Here is a 22,598-nt window from a genome sequence, read left to right as displayed (position 1 = left end):
ACGGCACATTGTTTGAACAAGGAAGAGATCTCTGATGACCTGGCATGGAAGTCCTTGTCCAGGGAGCAGATGCGGTGGAGATGGAGGAACTGAGGGAAGGGAATAGAATCTTTACAGGGGACAGGATGTGAAGATGTGTAGTCGAAGTAGCTATGGGAGTTGTTGGGTTCGTAGAAGAAAATTCTGACCTATCATATCAGTCTGTGGCCTCCTGCACTGTCACAGGTAGGCACTTTGCAAGCATGAGGAACCACTCTGAGTTTTTTCTTTAGATTGGTTCAGTATAATTTTTTACATCCACTATACCTTACCCCACAAAAATTAAATACATTGAAGTCCGAGATTGGTACTATTTTACATTCTGCGTGGTCATGTCCAAAATTGAGACCATTTTGGATAGAGTTTTTTAAAAACAAGACACAGGAGTTAAATTTCCACATGATCCAATGTTATTTTTATTGGGTAATATTTCAGGGATAAGACGAAAATTGAAACTAAATTTTTATCAAAAAGAACTTGACAAAATTACATTAGCAATTGCAAGAAAATGTACTGCAGTGACCTGGAAATCAGACTCTCATTTAGGTTTGGAAAAATGGCACGCAGAAATCCATAGAAGAAATAAATATGATACATTTTTGAAAATGTGGTGCCCATATTTACATATTGTAGGTATATATTTATATAAACCAACTGTATGAGGTACTGGTGAGACCACACCTGGAGTACTGTGTCCAGTTCTGGTCTCCATATTTGAGGAAGGATATACTGGCTTTGTAGATGGTCCAGAGGAGATTTACTAGGATGATCCCTGGGATGAAGGGGTTGACTTATGATGAAAGATTAAATCATCTAGGATTATATTCGCTCGAGTTCAGAAGAATGAGAGGAGATCTTATAGAAAAATATAGGATTATGAAGGGTATGGATAGGATAGATGTAGGAAGGTTTTTTGAGCTGTCGGGGGAAACTAAAATGAGAGGACACAGTCTCAAGATTCAGGGGAGTAGATTTAGGACAGAGATGAGGAAAAATAGTTTTTCCCCAGAGAGTAGTGAATGTTTGGAATTCTCTATCCAGGGAAGTGGTTGAGGCTGCTTCATTAAACATATTTAAAATTCAGTTAGATAAATTTTTACATGATAGAGGAATTAGGGGATATGGGGAGAAGGCAGGTAGGTGGAGTTAGGTCAGAAATTAGATCAGCCATGATCTTATTGAATGGCGGAGCAGGCTCGATGGGCCATTTTTGGCCTACTCCTGTTCCTACTTCCTATGTTCCTATATTAATATTATTATAAAATTATATATTAATTTCCATAAACCTGGAGAAATCTCATTAACTCCTTGGAAGAAATAAACAAATAAAACTGAAAAAGGTTAGAATCGAGTGAAAGGTGGTGGTCCTTTTTACTTTTTATTTTTTCTATCTTTATTAGGGTTATTATTTGGGGGGGGGTGGGGGAGGGAAGGTTTATAAAACCATCATGTATAATGGAATTGAAATGACTAAACAATTATTATATTTTGTATTTTGACACGAATACAGTTATGGAAAATTTAAATAAAATGTTTTTTTTTTAATTAAGTTTTCAGTCTGGACATGTTGAAGCCTTCTGGACTCAGTACTGAATTGCTTATCTTCAGGTAACTTGATTTCTCAGTCTGTATCAGCCACCCATCTGTAACATTAGCTCAGCCTGTTTTTCACTTTGTGAGTGTTGATGTATCCAGCCTGACTGCCCGAACAGCTCCCATTCTGATCAGATAACCTTGTTTATAGCTCATCCCCATGGTCATCATAATTTCACCCTGCCAGAGAAACCCCCACCCCCCTCTTCTGCAGCCTCACAAGCTTCTTTCGCCTCCTTTTCAGTACTGACAAAAGATCGCCAACCAGAAATGTTGACTCTGTTTCTGTTCCCATTGATACTGCCTGAGCTGCTGAGTACAGGTGCTCCCCGACTTGCAATTAATGCGACTTAAGTCCATCCACACATACGACCAAATTTTAAAAATTAAGCAGTTACAGTGAAAATCAGGCCTATCTATGGAAAATAACAACTCTCGCAAGAGCTGGCCTGGGTGGCCGCCATTTTGTATTTGACAAAGTACAGGGCAATTCCAACATGGATCACTCCGAGATATGATCAGTCAGCCAGAACGGAGCACGGACATATGTTGGGGAGTACCTGTACATCCAACATTTTATTTTTGGTTGAAGCAAGTGGGTTAACTGGAACCTCAGTGAACAGGATAAGGAACCGAGCCTCTCCTGAACCCGTTGATTTGGAGAAATTAACAACACAAAGAAACAATGCACTAAATAGTTCACAGATGCTGGGATCTAGTGCAATACATAAAAATGCTGTAGAAGGAAAGTATTCTACCTGGAGGCCAGTGACTAGTGAAGTTCCGCAAGGATCTATTCTGGGACCCTTGCTCTTGGTGATCTTTATAAGTAACCTCGATGAAGAGGTGGATGGAAGGGGCAGTAAGTTTGCAAATGATACAAAGGTTGGAGGAGTTGTGGGTGGAGCTGAAGGTTGTCGTAGGTTACAAAAGGATATAGACAGGATGCAGAGTTGGGTGGAAAAGTGGCAGATGGAGTTCAATCAGGTTAGGTGTGATGTGATACATTTTGGAAGGACAAATCAGAAGGCTGGGTACAGGGTTAATGGTTGGTTACTTGGGAGTGTGGATGAACAGAGGGACATTGGGGTTCAAATCCATACGTCCTTCAAGATCACCATACATTAATAGATAGTTAAGAAGGCCTATGGGATGTTGGGCTTCTTTAAAAGGTGGATTGAGTTCAGGAATCGAGAGGTCATGTTGCAACTCTACAAATCTCTGGTGAAACCACACTTGGACTATTGCTGTAGCCACTGGAATCACAGTGAACACGATGAAAGAATCACACATAATCAAATGGATTTACTCTCCATAATCTGCGTAACCTTTTAAAAGCCAGAATCACACGCTGACATCATTACGCCCTGACATCACATAGCAGGTTCAATGCCTTCTGGGAATTGTAGTGCCGCCATAGCACCCCCCACCCCAGAACCGGCAGAATGGTTTGTCTGTCTTTTAGGTGGTCAACCTCTGCGATGGATTGTTGGCTGCTGCAATGGGGAAGACTTGTCCACATGAGCTGGTTTAAGCCTGTCAATAATGAAAGACTGTGGCTTCCCTCCAATTTCCAAAATATAGGTCAACTTAGTTTGTCTGAGTATCCTATAAGGTCCTTCATAAGGCATCTGCAAAGGTTGGCCAAGTGTTCCCCTACGGACGAAGACATATTCACAGTTTCTGACGTCTTCAGGCACAAAGGAAGAGTGTTCTCCATGCAAAGGTGGTGGTGTAGGAGTCAATTTTCATACAGTCTCTCATAGTTTGCTCAACAGTTCCTTAGGATCATTGTTGGAGTTGAAATGGTTGGGGACAAACTCCCCTGGGATCACCAATGGTGCGCTGTACACAAGCTCTGCAGATAAAATTTGGAGGACCTCCTTGGGAGTTGTTCTAAAGCCCAGTAATGCCCATGGCAGCTCATCAGCCCAGATCAGGCCATGTAACCGAGCCAAGGTTGACTTGAGATGTCAATGAAATTTTTCCACCATTCCATTAGCCTGGGGATGACAGGCATTTGTATGATAAATTGTCGTAATAAGTAAGTGAGACAAGGCCGTCCACAGCAAGGAATTAAATTGTGGTCCACTATCCAAAGTAACATGCACTGGTAAACCAAAATGAGACACCCAGGAACTGAGGATCGCCCGAGCACAAGTGTCTGCAGTAGCAGCTACCAGAGGTACGGCCTTGGGCCACCATGAAAACTTGTCTATTATTGTAAAAAGATAATGGTATCCTCTTGAAACAGGAAGCGGACATAAAACAACTAGTAACTGCTGGGAAGGACTGCAATGGTGCCTTTAGTATGCCGCTGAACCTTTTCTTTCTGGCAAGCCATGCAGGACCTCGCCATTTGTGTGACATCTTTTGTAAGACAGTATCGCACGAACCAGTCAGAAACCATACGAACAGTCGATCTAATCGATGGGTGTGAGAGACCATGCAGAGAGTTTCCACGATGCCAGAACTACTAGGTGTGGGTGTCCCGTTGATATATCTCAGGGGAGTAGTTTGCCATTAACTCTAAACTAGACATCTTTCAATTGAAGATTCAAGATTGCAGTCCAATAAGCATTCATCTCATGGTCATGTCCTTGGGCCGCAGCCAAAGCTGTGTAGTCAAAACCTTGATCTACAGATGAAACCTCGAGTGGAGCAGAGCGGGAAAGGGCATCAGCTACTACATTGTCTTTTCTGGAAATATGTAGTATTTTTGTGGCAATAATTACCATTGTTGTTGAGCTGACCAGGGCTCTGCAACCTTGGAAAACGCAAATGTTAAGGGCTCATGCTCAGTGTACATTGTAAAATCTCTTTCCTCCAAAGAAATAACGGAAGTGACGAATAGACAAGTAAATGGCCAAAAACACTGTATTTCTTCTCTGCTTCACATAGATGGTGGCTGAAGAATGCTAACAGTTCCCATTGCCCATTGATATTTTGATGAAATGCATTCTTACGGCCATACTGGAAGCGTCTGGAGAAAGGGCAATGGCTGCTTTAAAACTGGGCAGCAAATCTTTAGTCTTCAAGAAGGCATTGTTTCCCTCATCATTAGGGGTAAGAGACTCTTAGACAAGCACATGGAGCGTTACAGGGTAGAGAGAATTTAGATTTTTTTTAAGGAATAAATGGATCAGCACATGAAGAGCTGAAGGGCCTGTACTGTAGTGCTCTATGTTAACCTATGTGTGGCAGGTTATACCCAGCCAACCAAAATGAGTTTTAGTTTGCAGGGTATAACCATGTGTCCATCTGTGCCAAAATTTCCTTGAGCAGTTGATAAATAATGCATCTCACCATTATTCTAACAGAAAAATGAACTTGATTGATATAATTTGTGATTATGCTAATTCACACAAATTTACAGTGTGTGTGTTACATTCTGGGGCAGGGCTTTTAGACCAGCAAAAACAAATTGATTCTGCGTAAAGAAGGATTTAGTAAGAGTGTTTTTAATGTAAAATCAGAACCATCCAAGATTGAAACGGAGGAAGATAAAGAAAAGAAACACAAGACCTTTGTGGAAAAGTACAAGAACCAGATCAAGCACTTTGGTATGCTCAGCCTCTGGGATGACAGCCAGAAATACCTGTCCGATAATCCCCAACTCTGTGTGAGGAGACAGCCAATTACCTGGTCATCTGGTGCATCGATTTAGATTATTTAAAATCATTTCATTTAATGGAAAGCATGAATATTCAATAGTTTTACTTATAAACTCAAGCTTTTATTATACATAATTGTAGCATCATACAACATGGAACTGGTTCAGCTCATCTATGCCAACCATGTGACCATTATGGGCTGATCCCACTTGTCTCCATTTGGTTTATATTCTTCTGATCTCTTAATATCCACATATGTCCAAATGTCTTGTATGTTAAAATTTTGCCTCCTTCTGCATTTACCACTGGAAATCATTTCTTATAGAATCATTTACCCTGGAGAAAAAGAGTACTCATTTTATCCAAGCTCTTGCTAATTTTATATCCCTCTATAAAATTATCCCATAGGCTCTCAGGAATAAATCTTAGCTTACCCAATCTTTACCTGGAACTAGAACATCCTGGCAATGTTCTGGTGACTCTCCTCTGCACCTATCCTGACATTGATGTCCTTCCTATAAATAGCCAATCAGAACTGCACGCAGTACTGTTACTGGTTAGGCAATGCCTTGTACAATGAATCGTGAGGTCTCAACATTTATACTCTGTGATAGTACAGACCTATCACCAATGTATATAGTTACAGTATCTAGAGGGTAATGACTGCTTACAGCGATTGGCTGAGAGCTTAGCCACGCCTACTGTCTGGGCCTTAAAGGGTTGTGTCCCTAGCCAGGTCGGATCATTCCGGACTGGTCGGCCACCTGTGAAGAGCTCCTGTCTTTTGCTAATAAAAGCCTTGGTTTGGATCAACAAGTCTTTGGTTCTTTCGACGAGCTCTACATACTCAAAGCCCCACACAAAGAAGGAAAGCATGCCAAATGCCTTCTTTACCACCTTTTCCACCCGAGTTGGCACTTTCAGGGAGTTATCCACCTGTACCCCTGGGTCTTTCTGTTCTGACAGGTTAGTAGTCAGGAGAGTGATAAATAGCAAGGAATGAATTGCTAGGGTGAGGCTCATTTTTGTACTGTATTTTTTTTTAATTGATCAAATAATAACAGAGGATGTTTAGTTCATTCAGGCTATTACTTTATATCACTCACTGATTCACAAGTTTATTGGCATTTTATAAAAAGCAAGTTTGAAATATTGCAAGATTGCTTCTTGTTAATAAAATTGGCAGTGTTGTAGATTCGTGTGTTGAAAGTGCCCATCTGATTCAATGCCATGCCTTGCTGCCCAACAAGTGGCACAGTGGTTCTGGTCAGTGGAGATGCTGCTTTACTGTTCAATCCTAACCTTGGGCGCTGTTTGCATAATTTCACTGTGACTGTGTGGGATTCCTCTCACATGCACAAAATTGTAGGTTAGTTGGCTGCCGTACATTGTCCCAGTGTGTAGGTAGTTAAAAGTTGATGGGAACATGGAGAGAATTTGTATAAATGGGATTAATGTAGTATGAACATTGATGGTAGTTGAAGACTTCATGGGCTCAAGGGTCTGTTTCCTTGCTGTACCTCTCTACATACAACTCTCAAGATCCTCATTAATGATGTGCCTCAAGATTAAATGTTATCTCACTGTTTTCATTGGCAATTTGGTTTCATTTGCCACGCAAGCCATGTGGTGCTACCCATATTTAGATCTTATGGAGTTTGTATGGTGTGACAATAACAAATTAAGATTGTGCAAATTCATACAATGGGTGGCACAGTTCGCATAGCACATCCAGTGTGGTTTGTAATGAGTTTTTATGTTTTCCCAGTGTCTCCATGGGTTTCCTACCACCATTCTAAACGTACCGGGGGTGTAGGTCAGTTGGGCAGCAGGGGCCTGTAAATGTGCTGTATGTCTACACTTTTTTTTAAAAACTCATTTTATTTAGACTTTCATAGGTACCAAACAATGAAGGGTTTAAGATCTTTGGTCTGAAATAAATTTTCACCAAGAACAAACATTGTGCATTTTTTTTTGGACAAAATAAAGAGAAGGTTGACCAAGCTCCCTTAGCACAATCCTGCAGAGCACACCATTTTGGTGAAGGTTATGAGCACTAGCTGAATCTGACAGGCTTACTGTTGGCAAGAAAGAAAAATAACTCTATTTAAATTTCATTGTTGTCAATAATTTGCTGGTGTATCACCAAACTTATCATTTTAAAAAAAAACTAAATACTAACAATTTGAGATCATTTAGAGATTTTTTTTTTGTCATTTAAAAGGTACCTCTCATCACAGTAGGTAAATTTCATATCCATGCTGTGGCGACTCAGGAATGTCTTGCAGTCTAGTGGAACCTCAATGTTGGATGGATGTTGAATTGGTTCACACATCATGATCATACAATTCAGAGGTGGCTCCTTGTACCCACAAAGTGAGTGGGCCTGGCAAGCATTGTAGACTTTGATGTGGCCTGTACAGTGCAGTACCTGAACACAGCAAAACGGAAACATAGAAAATGAGTTTGCTTTACTAAACTATTGGTGTTATGGCATCTGTCACCTTCTTCTAAAGGCATCAACATTCTGGTTTGGCACAGCATGGCCTCATCAGCAGAGTGAGGGTCTCCAAGCATTTGCCTTCATTTGGTATCTGATCATAACCTTGACCACATTAAATAACACCCACAATATGATCAACTGCCTTGATGGAAGGCTGACAATCCTGAACAGCAAGAACAAACTTAAATCAAAATGAGCTAACGGTAATGTTTCAGAATTTGGGCATGTTTTATTTAGATATTAGAATAGGATTTTAAGGACCTATGTATAAAGTAAGAGAGAAACATCAACAAGTAGTGAAACACTTCAAAGAAAAGTGAAATTAAATACTTATCAAAGTGAATTATATCTTCCAGTAGGAAATTTCCCTGTATGGAGTGCACTCACTTTTGAGAGTATTCTCAAAATTAAACAAGCAACTCAGGCTCAACTGGAAAAGCGTCAAAATTATGCTCATTTCTTGCTAAATAAACAAGTGCACATTCTTCCAATATGACAAGGAAGGGTGGGAGGGAACAACAAATTTTAGGACAAAGCACATCCATGATGTACAGTTCATTTAGTGGCAAAATCGACATCACCTTCGTAGTATGTCACCCCTAAGAAAAAATGCAGAGAGCAGCATCAACCATGGTAATGGTCTATTGTGACCTCACAAAAGCCATTGGATGCATCTTTCTGATGGACTCTTCTGCATCCTTCTCTAATTTGGTTCCTGACACAAACTAGTTTCCAACTTGTAGCTGCTTCAATGGTGGCATGAAAACTATAATCCACAAATAGACCCATTCCTAATTGGAGACTGGTGTCAAGTAAGGATGCAGTTTTCAAAACACTTTTCAATATTTCTTCTCCAATTGGCATCTCATCTCCAATTAGTTCCTCACCTGATGGAGCTTGTTTACAGAACAAATAAGAACTCCAACTTTTCCCTCAAGGTAGAGAATGCACACCATGCTTGAGCATGTGTATGTTTGGAAGGTGAGCATTGATGCATATGAAGAATTGGGTCCTACAATTAAATTCCTAGAAAACATAAAACTATTCCCCTTATGTTGGTAGGTACATCTCTATGAAGGCAGATTTCTTTTTTGCAAATATTTAAAAAATTTTCCATAGCCAAATGCAAAATAATCAAATATTATTATCAAATCCATTATACATGATGGTATAAAACCCCAACTCCCCAACCCCCAAACAAAACCCCAAGAAAAAGTATCGAAAAAGGAAGATAAGGAAAACTAAAGAAAAACAAGAATAGAAACCTGATTGCCAGAGGACACTCCTCACCAGATGGCACTGACCATTTGTATCTTTTAATACTTTCAAGGAGTTAATGAGATTCAAAGTTTAGGGAAAACATCTATACATTAATTCCCACAATTTGTAAGTACGGGCACAAAATTTTCAAAAATACATCATATTTATTTCTCAGAGGAATGCAGCTATGCATTCCATCACCCCGTACCTAGATTGGTGTCCGATTTCCATGTTACTGCTATACATTTTCTTGGTACTCCCAATGCCATCATTACAAAATTTCTTTTGATATATCAATAATTTCAATTTTGGTCTTATCTCTTCAATGTTACCTAATAAAAATAACATTGGGTTTTGTGGGAGTTTAATACCTGTAACCTGTTCTAAATAATTGCCAAATTTATCCAAAAGTGTCTCTCTCTGTAGGACAAGACCAAGTAGAATGTAGAAAAGTACCTATTTCCTGGCCACATTGAAAAAATTGGTCTGATAACAATCTAATTAACTTCCATGGTGTGAAATACAATTGATGTAAACAATTATATTGAACTAATCTGTATCTAACGTTTATAGTGTTTGTCATATTATCTTGACATAACTCTGACCTATTTTGCTCATCAATGTTAATATTTAAATCCATCTCCCATCACTGTTTGGACCTTTGTATCCTCTGTTTTAGAGTCCCCTTCTACAATACAGTGTACATAGCTGAAATAAATTTCTTTATTACGTATCAGCATTTCCACATCACCACATTTCTGTAATAACATGTTGGACCCAATTTATCTCTTAAATAAGTCCTTAATTGATAATAAAAAGTGTATTGTTTTGTATTCCATATTTATTTTTATAATTGTTCAAATGACATTAAATATCTTCCTTCATAACAATCTTTTATATATCGAATTCCTTTTGGAGACCAAATGTTTAAAAATAGATTATCCATTTCAAATGGAATAAGTTGATTTTGTATCAAAGGCATTTTAGGCAAGGACAGTCCCCCTCATTCCAATTTCATTGTTTACCTTATTCTAAACATTAATCAAATGTTTCAACAAAGGTGCTTCCCTCACCATAGATATGAATATCAATTCCCATTTATACATAAAGATTTCCAATATTATCTCTCCTATTTTATCATTTTCTATTATAATCCATGTTGGCCTTTCTCCCTCATTTAAAAAATTAAGAAACCTCTTTTGAGCTGCCTGTAAGAACTTGTTGATCCACACCAAGGCTTTTATTAACTAAAAGACTGGAGCGTATCACAAGTAGGTCGACCGGTCCAGAATGACCTGGTCTGGCTAGGAGCAATCCTTTAAGACCTGCCAGTAGGTGTGGCTACACTCTCAGCCAATCACAGTCATCCTACACTACCATTGGCGATAGGATCTGAACTATCACAATGCCTAATAGTATTTTTTTTAAATTTGTTAACTGTAAACCTCCTAAATTAAACTTCCATGTCAGTTTATCTAAAGAAAGTCTCAACATCCTACCCTTCCAAAGAATGCTTCTTATTTATTTATTTGGAATTTTTTTATTTATCATTTGCATCAATGCAAAGTATAAATTCAATGATACTTAATAAACCATACAAAATTATAAAATAATGTTTTAATTTTCTCCCCAACCCCCTCCCCCAAAAGAAAGAAAAAAGGAAGAAAAAAAGAAATACCTACTTCTACATATATATTATTAACATATATAATATTCATTGACTATTTTTTAGAATTACTAACTGGGAGTGGTGGGCAAACTGGAGAATGTGAATGAACTTTTATTCATAAAATTCATATATGGTTCCCAAATTTTATAAAAGTTTCCAATTAGATTCCTTAAACTATAAGTATTTTTTTTTTCTAGCCATCTGTCTATTTTTACAACATTCTCAGTTTTCCAAGTTACTGCCATACATTGCTGTCGCTACAACTATACTTAAAAATTTTTCTTGCTATCTATCCAGTTTCAATTTTATATCTTCTTCATATACAGGTACACAATCCTTTATCCAGAACCCTTGGGGGAAAGTGTGTTCCGAATTTTGGAATTTTTTCGGATTTCGGAAAGCCCACCCAAATTGTGCTGCCGTATCCACCCCCACCCCCTTCCAGTCACCCGGCCGCCTCCCCCGACCGCCGGTCCCTCAGCCCCCCAGCCACCTCCCTGACCGCCATTTGGGTGGATTTTGGAGCTTTCCAGATTTTAGATGTCCAGATAAAGGATCGTGTACCTGTATTGCTAAGTAAAAATATTCTTGGATCTTTTTGTATCTTTGTCTTCATAATTTTTCCTAACAGTACACTCAAATCTTTCCAAAATTGTTCCGCTTTCACACTGGACCATACTGAATGTAAAAAGGTCCCTATTTCCTTGTTACATCAAAAACATTTATTTGGATAATTAGAATTAAGTCTACTCAGTTTATGTGGAGTAAAACTGATGAAGGAAATTAGATTGAACCATTAACTATATTTATAACACTCTCTTGACACAATTTTAACCATATTTCCTCTTGGATTTGTATATTTAAATCTTTCTCCCATTCCAATTTTGATTTGTATAAATCTCTCTTTCTTTCAATTTCTTGTAATTTTATATATATATTAGTAATAAAGTTCTTGATAATAATTGTATCTTATTATACATTCAAATTTACATTGTTCCGAGAGTCTCAAATCTGTTCCTAATTTCTTTTTTAAATATGATTTTAATTGATGATATACAAAAATTGTATTATTTTGTATATCATATTTATCTTTTAATTGCTCAAAAGTTAAAAAGAAAAATCCCCCCAAAAAATCCTTTATGCTCTGTATACCTTTACTATACCAATTATCAAATAAAAAATTATTCAAAGTGAAAGGGATAAGTTGCTTTTGTTTTAACAACATTTTAGGTCATCAATAATTTTAATCCCTCTCTCCATATGAATCCCATTCTGTATTTTCAGTATATGTTTTAAAATTGGTACTTCCATTTTTCCTTTAAACAATTCACTATTTCATTTATACAAAAAATTTTTTTGGATAGTTTCTCCAATTTTATTCATTTCCATCTGAACCCAAGTTGTTTTCTCACCTAATTGAGCTACTTTATAACAATTTTTAATATTCGATAATGATCAAATTTCCATGTTAATTTTTCAAGACCAATTCTTGACATTTTAGCTTTCCAAATAAATTCTCGTATAATTTTATTCAAACTCCGAAAGAACATTTCTGGCACATGAATGGAAATATTGTATCCTTGGAAAAATATTCATCTTATACAATTCACTTTTCCTATTAATGTTATTGGTAAATCTTTCCATCTTCTCAGATTTTCTTCAATCATTTTTAATAGAAGTGAGTAATTTAACTTAAATAAATTATTTATATTTCTGTCAATTTTTATTCCTAAATATTTAATTGCTTCTTTTTGCCACATGAATTTTGTCAATCTCTTATATTGCGAATAGTCCATATCAACCACAGGTATCACCTCACTTTTATCAACATTAACTTTATAACTCGATACTAATCCATATTCTATTAATCTTATATTCAACTTATTCAACGATATTTCTGGTCTTGTTAAATATACTATAACATCGTCCGCAAACAAATTAATGTTATGCTCTTTATTACCTATCTCAAATCCCTTAATTCCTTTATCACTTCGAATTATATCTGCCAATGGCTCTATTGCTAATGCAAATAAAAAAGGTAACAATAGACAACCTTGTCTAGATGACCTTTCTAACAAAAATGCTTTTGATAGTTGTCTATTTGTAACCACTTTTGCTTTTGTTTTTATCCAATTTACAAAAGCATTTGGAATCCCAAATATATTAGGTACTTTAAACAAAAAAAAAATCCCACTCTAGTCTATCAAATACTTTCTCTGCATCTAACGCAACTGCTACTGCTGGTATCTTTATATTTTATGCTATATTTATCAAACTTAAGAAATTAATTTTATTATCTATCACTCTTCTATTTTTAATAAAACCAGTTTTATCTATATTTATTAATTTTGGTAAAATTTAGCTAATTGATTAGCTATAATTTTGATACAATTTTATAATCCATATTCAGTAGTGATATAGATCTATATGAAAAAAGATTGTAAATTACTGTTATTCATGCTGTTTGAAAGATTCTGGTAGATCCAGTACCTCTTCATTTGGTCTAATACCCCCATTAAAACAGATACTAATAATTCCTTAAATACTTTATAATGGACTTTAATGAGTGTATATGCACACAATGTAGATTAAGGTAAATCTGTACAAGATATATTTATGCAATTATCAAATGCCAAGGAAAAAATTATATTAGGAGGAGGTTTTAATTATACTTTGGACCCAAAACTAGATAGGTCAGATGATAAAATTATGAAAAATAAAGTAGCTAAAATAGCAGTACATTTAATGAAAGATATGGAGAACAATTCACCCAAGTGAAAGAGGTTATTCTTTTTAGTCTTTTCAGCATAAAAGATATTCACAAGTTCAATTTAGAGTGCAAACTGTTGAATATCAAGCACAACTTCTATCTTATAATTCACCTTTAATTTTGTTAATTTTATTGAAGGAAGAACAAAAGATAGGTTGTAGGTGGAGATTAAATATAACATTGCTGAAGACTTTATGAGACAACAGATAATGTTTTTTTTTCTTGAAACTAACAATGATTCAGTAACAAACGATTTATAATATGGGATTCTATGAAGGCATATCTGAGAGGTCAAATAATAAGTTATACTTCAAAAGTAAAGAAGGAATATGTGAAAGAGGTGGATCAGTTGGAAAAGTAATGTAATTAGAGAAGGAAATACAAGTGCAAAAATAAAAAGAATATTGTTAGAATCAAAAAAATTAATATTTAATACAATACAGACTTACAGAATGGAGAGAGATATACGGAAGTAATGACAAAAATATTATGAACTAGGTAAAAGAGCTCAAAGTATTAGCATGGCAATTAAAAGCAGAGCAAGTTTCTAGAACAATAATTGCTACTAAGTACTGGTCAAGTTACTTATAAAATGTAGGAAATAAATGATAATTTTAAGGAATTTTATGCCAAACTTTATCAATTAGAATCTTTGAAAGATGATAATAAAATAGAAGTGTATTTGCGACAAGTTAAATTGCCTATCTTAGATGATGATGAAAAATTATAATTATCTAATACTTTTTCTGAAATAGAAGTTTATGAGACCTTAATGTCACTACAGAATAATAAAGCACCAGGTGAAGATGGTTTTCATCAGAATTATATTTATTTTAACACAATTAACCCTACCCAATAATGTTATTGGCAGTATCTTCCACTTGTTCAAATCTCCAATTCAATTTATATAAATTATCTAATCTATTTTCTACCCATAACCCTACATGTTTTATTCCATTTGTCAGTCATTTAAATTGAGTATCTTGTTGACACTGAGTGTAATACTCTATAGTAAGGGGTATAATATCACTTTTATCCCAATTTACTGATACTTTCCTATATTCCTCCAGTCTTGAGTATTATTTATATAGTATTGGCAAGTAGATCAAAACATCATCAGCAAATAAATTAATTTTATATTTCTCTTGATTGACTAAATCCTTTAATATCAGAATCAGTTCGAATCAATTCTGCAGGTGGTTCTGTCACTAAAATAAATAGAGCAGGTGATAATGGACATCCTTGGCTGTGAGACGGAAATGTTCTGAAACCTGCCCATTTGTTATGACTTTAGCCTTAGGTTCATTATATAAGGCTATTACAATATTCTGATATGCTCCTGCCAAATTAAGAAATGTTTCTTGTATAAATTTTTCATCATCCACAATCAGCTCACATATATTCAGAAGGTTCCAGAATACTTAAAAAAAATTAAAAATGTAACTATAACATATCTTCCTGCAGGTTCAATCACATATTTTGTATTGTAACTGGAAGAGCCTTCTTTATCAAGATTGCCACTCTGCTTGTTTTTGAATAAATGAAAAACCTGTGACATATCCCACCCAGTCACTTTCTAAGTTCTGATGTTCTGTTTCAATTAAATGAGTCTCTTGTAAAAAAAAAACGACATCTATTTTCATATTTTAATGATGTCAGTATTCTTTTCCTCTTCACAGGTAGGATTGGCCCATTAACTTTAAAACTTAAAAAGCTCAATATATTACTCATTGATATTTAATTGATTCTAAATCCAGTGATATTTCCCCTTCACCTCTATCCTTACAATTCCTTGACAATTCAGATAGTTATGGTCTATGAAGCAGATATTGATGGTGAAATTTACCAGTCTCTTCAATGTGGAGCACAGCTTTTGACAATCTGATTAAAAATGTGTTTGAAGATCAAGCCTGAAACCAGGCAGGAAGCTTATTGTATACGAAGCGACAGTGATCCCTGCCTTGAGCACGCCTCTGAGTCCATGAGTTACCAACAAAAGGTACATCAAATCACCAGAGGAATCACTTGTGGAACACAGTCCCAACAAAACCCTCCAATAAATCTACTGGAAAGATAAACAAATCAACATGCATCCTCCGTCAACCGCTGATCTCATATATTGAGCAAAGGTCATCATCAAACTCCAATGAGCAGGTCGCATGGTTCATATTCTTGACACATTCCTGACAACTGTTCTGAGCTCTGTCCTGGAATCATTTAAGTTTCTTCTCAATGCTACCGTGAACATGTATAATGTCCTTGCTAACATGATCAAATCCTCAGCTCACGGCAGCTCAAAATGGAGGAGCAACATTTGGTACAACATTGAAAGCCCAAGTCCATTCAATGAGAGTATTCAGAAACCCAGCCTAAACAACATGAGTGGACCAGCTTCCCAAATTACTTACCTGCCAATGCCTTCAAACACTTTCTACCATACTCATGGCTAATCCAAAAAATCTCTCATTTGCCATATCAGAACGTGTACAACTCTAGAAGAAGCAAGTATTCTCCAATTATCTCGGAGTCTCCAGGGATTATTAATGTAACCCATGACCAAATGGTTAGATTGGTGGGAAATTAATAAACAAATGTGGAGTTACTGCCAATACTCAAACCACTCCTCCTCGGCCACATCTCACTTCCCCAAATTGCCAGCCCATTCTCTCTCACAACCTATTTTCTCCAGTAAAAAGGAAGTTGGTAGCAATACAGTGATCCAAAATTCAGAGCACACTCCTACTCATCTTAGAGATTCCCCAGCAGGCATTCATGATTTCACTCTCTCTATTAAATGAACTCAATGTTGGATACGCCCCAGTTCTTTGTCAGTATTGAATCCTTTTCAACTAACTTTTATGATGGACCCTTCATTCATCAATATTTCCATTCATTTCAGTTTAACACAACACCACTGTTTTTTTAAAAAAAACCTCAATGATGATAAAAATTCTCTTTGTCAAGCAATGAACTTTTGACTGCAAAACACGAAGAAAGCCACCAAATGCACTTTACTGCATTTCTACTTCTGTTTTCTCACCTTCCAAGTGGCAGACTTGAGGTTGACAGTTCGTCCACGGTTTGTCACTGTGCATTTCATTCGCATGAAGAAGTCACGCTCTGTGTTCATATCTCTGTGTTTCCTTCCAAAGCCTTGGACTACAAGTTATCAAAAAAAAATACACAGCCATCATGTATTTATTTTCAACATCATTTTCAAACTTCCTTTGAAAACTTTTCTCATTTACCTCTCTCAAAATTTGAAAAGAAATTAATGCAGGTTTTAAATAGAGGTCAATAAATTATCTCATTTAGATTGCACAAATTGTGGCTTATTCTTATTATAAACCTCATTTATGATTTAAGGTATTGACTAGTTTCCTGTCAAATGGCCTGATGTCACTGTGATTCTCCAAGATTGAAGCAGATAAGTACCTCAGTCCTCAAGATTATAATAATTTCTGCACTCAACTGAGGAGAGTGATTTGAATAGTTTTCATAATGACTCAGAGGCCCCAACATTGGTATAGTTAAAAGAGGATGAGGCTGGAACTTCAAAATAAAACGTAGGAGGCTACTTGCTCTGAATCATAGTATCATCAGACCAGAGAACTTAGCCATTTGGTCCATCAAGAAGAAATAAGCTGACTTTCTGCAAGAGTTGTAACATCAAAGTATTGCTGTTTCAAGACTGCTCTCCTATCAGAGCAAAGTGGAATGGAATTCACTGAAGAAAAAAAAGCAGAATGCTATAAGCACTCCACAGGTCCGGTAGCATCTGTGGTAAAAGTAACAGGGTTAGTGTTTCAGATTGGAGAGCTTTGGTGCAAACAGAGAAAGTTAAGGCCATCTCACTTGTAGCATGAACAATGAGCCCCATAGTCAGGAATTTGCTGTAGTAATGTTATCAATGTAAATCTGGTCACATTTTTTGTAATGTTACAATCGTGTCAAATTAAGAAAATAAACATTGCTTTTCTTTAACCCCATCTACTTTGCAAATGGACAGATGTATGCCATGCATACACCATAGTCTCCAATTAAGGGCAGGCAACAGAGTGAAGTGCAAAATATAAGGAAGAGAAAGTGCTGATGGGAAGAGAAACACAAAAGCATAAGCATTCAGGTTCACAATTTGGCAAAATTATCTATGTTGCAATTTAAAGCTCACACAAATGCACAGTTGATCTCTTTTTTTTTAAAGTTTGCAGCATGAATGGCTCATCAATGGAAGCCTGACTCAAAATCTAGAGAATCCTGGAAGACTTTCATATATTGGTTTCCTATCTAAAGGAACATAGGTAGTTATCACTGATGAATCTGTCACTAGAATGAGCACAGTAGCAATTGAAGAATATCGTGAAGTATCTGGGTATAAGATTAATTGAGACAAAAGTGAAATTTTGCCTTCAGTCAAAGGTGACTATACTCAAGGTAGGAAAGCCACTAAATTTAGGTGGCCAGATGGTGGAATTAAATATTTAGGTATTCAGGTTGATAATGATCTGAATAATTTATATAAACTAAATTATTTACTATTACTTAACAAAATTATTGAGGATTTAACTTTAGAAGGTAGAGTAAATTGTATTAAGATAAATTTTTTCCCTAGAATTCAATTTCTTTTTCAGATGATCCCCATCTCAATTCCTCAAAAAATTTTCAAGGACTTGAATACGAGTGTTATAAATCTTTTATGGATAGGGAAAATGTTGAAGGTTTCTTTGAAAAAAGTGACATGGAAGTTTGAATTGGGAGGTTAACAACTTCCCCACTTTAAGAACTATTATAAGGCAGTCCAAATGACATGTATTGTTTCGTCTAAATAAAATTCCTGCTTGAGTTAATATGGAACTTAGTAAAATAGGAGAATATACAGGATTTTATTCATAAGTGGAATTCAAAATTGTTGGTGGGAAGTAGAGATACACCTATTTTGAAACATCTGATTAAATTATAGAATGAAATTGATTATGAAATAGGTTCTGGAAAAATGCCTTCATTTCAAAATAGACTTACTTTATTTTCTATGGATAATCAATTTTTGAGGACTTAGATGTGGATGGCTATTGAGAGGATAGAAGATTATTTTGAAGCCGGAAGATTTATTAAATTTATTTTTCATTCGTTCAGATGTTATGTGCTAAATAATACTTTATTTTACTATTATCAAGTTAAATCTTTTTTGACTGATAAAATAGTTCCAAGTTTGACATTACCTAGCCAGAGAGAATTGGAATTATTGATTCCCAAGAGTAATGTAAGTACATTTATCTCTGTAATGTATAATTTACTTAAAAGAAAGCCCTCAAAATAGGGGTGCATAATTCAAGATTAGACAAATAGGTGAGAAAGATTGTAGAGGTTAGTTCAATAAAATTTCTTGCATTAATTATATTTGACTCCTCATAAATTTTTAAAAAACTGAATCCTACATTATCAGATTTGTGCTTTAGATGTGGACAAGAGATTATGCATTCTACTCGGAAGTGTCCTAAAGTTAAACATTTTTGGTTGGAAGTTGGAAATTTTTTGGTACGAGTAACGGGGGTTAAGTTCCCACAGGATCCAATGCTATTTTTGTTGGGTAATATTAGCATAATAAAACCTAAATTTAAATTAACTATGTATTAGATTGAATTTGTACGAATTGCTTTAGCAGTTTCTTTGAAATGTATTGCAATAACTTGGAAATAGGACACAAATTTAGGGATGGGCAAATGGCATGCAGAACTTTGTAGCTGCATTCCACTTGAGAAGATTACTATAGTCTACAAAGCATTATGGAAAATATGGCACCCATATTTGCAGGATCTGGGTATGAATTTTTAATAGACTCTCTGAAGACCTCATTTCTTAGTAACCTCCAGTATTAAAAACTTTTATGATATAATATAGTTTATTTCCTTGACATTCTCCAGTCCTTCTTTATCTTTTTTTTTCTTTTTTCTCTTCTTTTTGGGGTGGGTTTGGAGAGGGAGGGGGGGGGATTTTGTATACCACATGTATAATTTTTGGAAGTTCTTTATTGAATGAAATGTATTTACTGTTGAGGTTTAAACATTGGTAAATAAAATATTTTTTAAAAATTGAAATAGACCTGTGATTGCTAAAACTGCAGTACTACCTTCTCTAGTGTAGTTCCCTGCACTAGGAATGTTTCCAAGCCTACTTGAGACTTCACAGAACTTTGTGACGGCCTTCGTTCAGCACATCAATGAAATACATGTGCCGAGATCATGGTGCAAAGTAGCATGAGACCAACACTCCAACGAGAATCAATAAAAATTATTTGCAGTGATGTGCATCACTGTCTGTGCCATGGTCAGCTGCAATGCTATTACAGCAGCCTGGGTTTGAATCTGGCACTGTCTGCAAGGAGTCTGTACATTCCCTCAAAGACTGCATGGATTTCCTCTAGGTGATCCAGTTTCCTCCCATCCTTCATGGGCTCATGGGCTGGAAGAGCCTTTTACCGTGTTGTATGCCTAAATTAAATTTAATTTAATATTGGATAGGTTTCTGGAAATTCACCTCCAAATGTTGCTGAATTAAATTGGAGGATAGAAAATAAATCATTAAAATTGCAAGGCACCTGGACGACGCAAGTTCCTAATCTGGTGATTTAAAATAAATATGGTGCTATCCTGAAAGGGAAAGGTGAATGCCAAGAGTTAGTCAGAGCAGGAGTCCCCAAACATTTTAGACTGACGACCCCTTCGGGGACTATGTGTGGTCCCTCGTCAACCCCCAGACATGGTTGGTGGGGGGAAGCTGGCCAGGGGAAGGATGCTGGGTAGGGTGGCCAGACATCTGGTTTCAGGCCAGACAGTCTGGCTTTTGAGGCCATACACCTCCAAATGGAGAATAAATTAAGGGGCAGAAAGGGCATTTAACTGTTAAATGCAGCATTGCAGGGTCTTCAGGCCATGTGCAGCCAGCTGTCCGCATGCACAATGATGGGAAAATGTGGTGTCAACACTCGAAGTGCCAGCTGGTGCATGCACAATGAAGGGAAGTGAAATGGTGGCACACAAAAGTTCATGGCAGGTAAGCCTTCCCCCCCTTCTCCCCGCCACTGTGCAGGACGGGATTTGGGGGTCGTGAGGAGGTACTATTTTAAATCGACCACACACCCCACCCCCTCACATTATTGACAGCCACTGGCATTTATTGATCCCCTGGATGGTCGCATATAACCCTGGAGACCCCTATCTTAGACTATGGTTCTTGGAGATCTGTACAAGAGTACCAGCAACACGAGATGTAACTGTACACTAAACTCTATAATCCATTCTTTGAGAGGATGATCTTATACTCACTTAAGTGGAAGAAATGAGCAAGTTACAAAGCCAATATATTTACCATTTTTTACAGCCAGATTTTCTCTTATTTCCTCATGATCACATGGATGGGTGAAATCAAAAATGCTGTGTCCGGTCAATTCCACCTATTGAAACAAATCTCAAGTTATGCAGAACAAACTTTAATTTATGAGACACCAGTAAATGAATAAATTACATTGCAAAACAAATCCTTCACTCAAAATGGGTGTATGGTCATATTGAAGAATTATTTATTCTCCTTTCTTCTACATTGTAAAAGTCATTCGCAGACAGTAGTGCATAGAATTAACCTCACGCTCATTCACTTCGGAGAATGCATCCACCTTACCAGTACATAATTGCCTTCATTATTTGTCTTTCTGACCTTTGGGGTGAGAAATTGTTGCACGAGTGCTCAATTATGTTGTGCCCAACATTTGACTGGGAACTGAAAATGGTACTCAGATTTCTCGGAAGACATTTGTATCCTTGCAACTGTATATGTTCAACATTGACCCACTCCTGTGGTCACAGTAACCTCTGGGTGTACTTTTGTTTCACTTTGTCAGATCAGCATGGAAGTGGGTTTCTATCATACTTCTAACAGAACATGAAGCAGCATAAACTCAGATAATATTCTCATTTACAATTTCAAAGAAAGGCACATTTGTCCATAGTCTTTTTAATGCATCTGCACTGACCCTAACAAGACCAATCCATGGTAATGATCAACTGATAATATCAATATTTCAGCTTTCAGAATTCCATGTGTCATATTGTCATAACATTAAGATTTGGATTAGAGTCTAATCCTTTTGCTTGTTAGAGAGATGAAATACATGTTTTACTCATGACTGCTCATGAAGGGTCAACCTTTCTCCAGAAGAGGGTATAAATGTAAAAACAACACAATTGAACTGTAATCCGAACCTAGGAACCAACAAATGTTAGTAACTTTGCACAGTTCAGTCAATTGCACAATGGTTCAGTCAATGCAACCATTTTTTTTTTAAATATTTCTTTAGTCCTAATATTCTCCAAGCATCAGAAATAACTGCTTATCATTTGGGTGAATCTTGTGATGTGTCCTGGTGGAATTGTGGCTGAAAGTGAATGAATTCTATCTTTTATTCATTTGTGAATTCAGAACAGTTGTGGAGACCCTGAAAACTGCAAAGGTCGCATTACAATAAAATTATTATTTTTCTACATTTTCATCTTGAATAGAAATTGATGCCTTTTACTGATTATTTCCATTTATCACAACAATAAATAACATATCAGTGTTACAGCAAACTAATGTACACACACACACACACACACACACACACACACATGGTTGTACTTCATCCAACTCCATTCAAGGGGATATAAACATTCACCACAAAGTGTAAACCTTCTATTGTTTTTTTCTCGACTAGCTTTTCACTCACCTGTGTTAAACCCATGTACTTGCTTATATTTTCTGATAGGAAAATTATGTCTCCATCCTGTGTGACCATCATGATAAATCCCTCCAAGGCTTTGAGGTACAAAGAATCCATCTGCTTTTCAGTTTCAGTCTCACTCTCTGGTGTTCCTGTAATGAACAATTCTGTAAAATATTGAAGCATCCTTTCTGCGTCTTGTGCTTACCAGGACACGGAATTACAACGTTGGAAAGAAAAGCATTTGCTCACCATTTGTAGTTACCCCTAAAGACAACAGAATTGGCAGCAAACTACAAATTAGGTTTTTGAATCAAGAGTTATGGAGAACTGATGAATTAATAGACCCGAGTCTATGGCCAGATCAGCCATGATATTACTGAACGGCAGAATAGGCT

At 36.4% G+C, this 22,598-nt stretch overlaps 1 protein-coding gene across 5 annotated transcripts in view; it reads right to left on the bottom strand.

Annotated features, from left to right (window-relative positions):
• Positions 1 to 22,598, bottom strand: part of epas1b (endothelial PAS domain protein 1b) — a 172,158-nt gene that overhangs the window by 39,233 nt on the left and 110,327 nt on the right. For 4 of the 5 annotated variants that reach the window (XM_069931102.1, XM_069931101.1, XM_069931099.1 and 1 more), the window contains exons 3-6: positions 22,207 to 22,367; positions 20,814 to 20,898; positions 16,489 to 16,607; positions 7,475 to 7,677 (exon numbers count right to left, since the gene is read on the bottom strand). In XM_069931102.1, the coding sequence (XP_069787203.1) occupies positions 7,475 to 7,677; positions 16,489 to 16,607; positions 20,814 to 20,898; positions 22,207 to 22,367 (568 nt within the window). The remainder of the gene's footprint in view (positions 1 to 7,474; positions 7,678 to 16,488; positions 16,608 to 20,813; positions 20,899 to 22,206; positions 22,368 to 22,598) is intronic. The other variant, XM_069931100.1, reaches the window with a different exon arrangement.

This window comes from Narcine bancroftii, chromosome 4 (assembly GCF_036971445.1).
Source record: "Narcine bancroftii isolate sNarBan1 chromosome 4, sNarBan1.hap1, whole genome shotgun sequence".
NCBI classification, from domain to species: domain Eukaryota; kingdom Metazoa; phylum Chordata; class Chondrichthyes; order Torpediniformes; family Narcinidae; genus Narcine; species Narcine bancroftii.
This window is presented reverse-complemented; position numbering and strand designations above follow the sequence as displayed.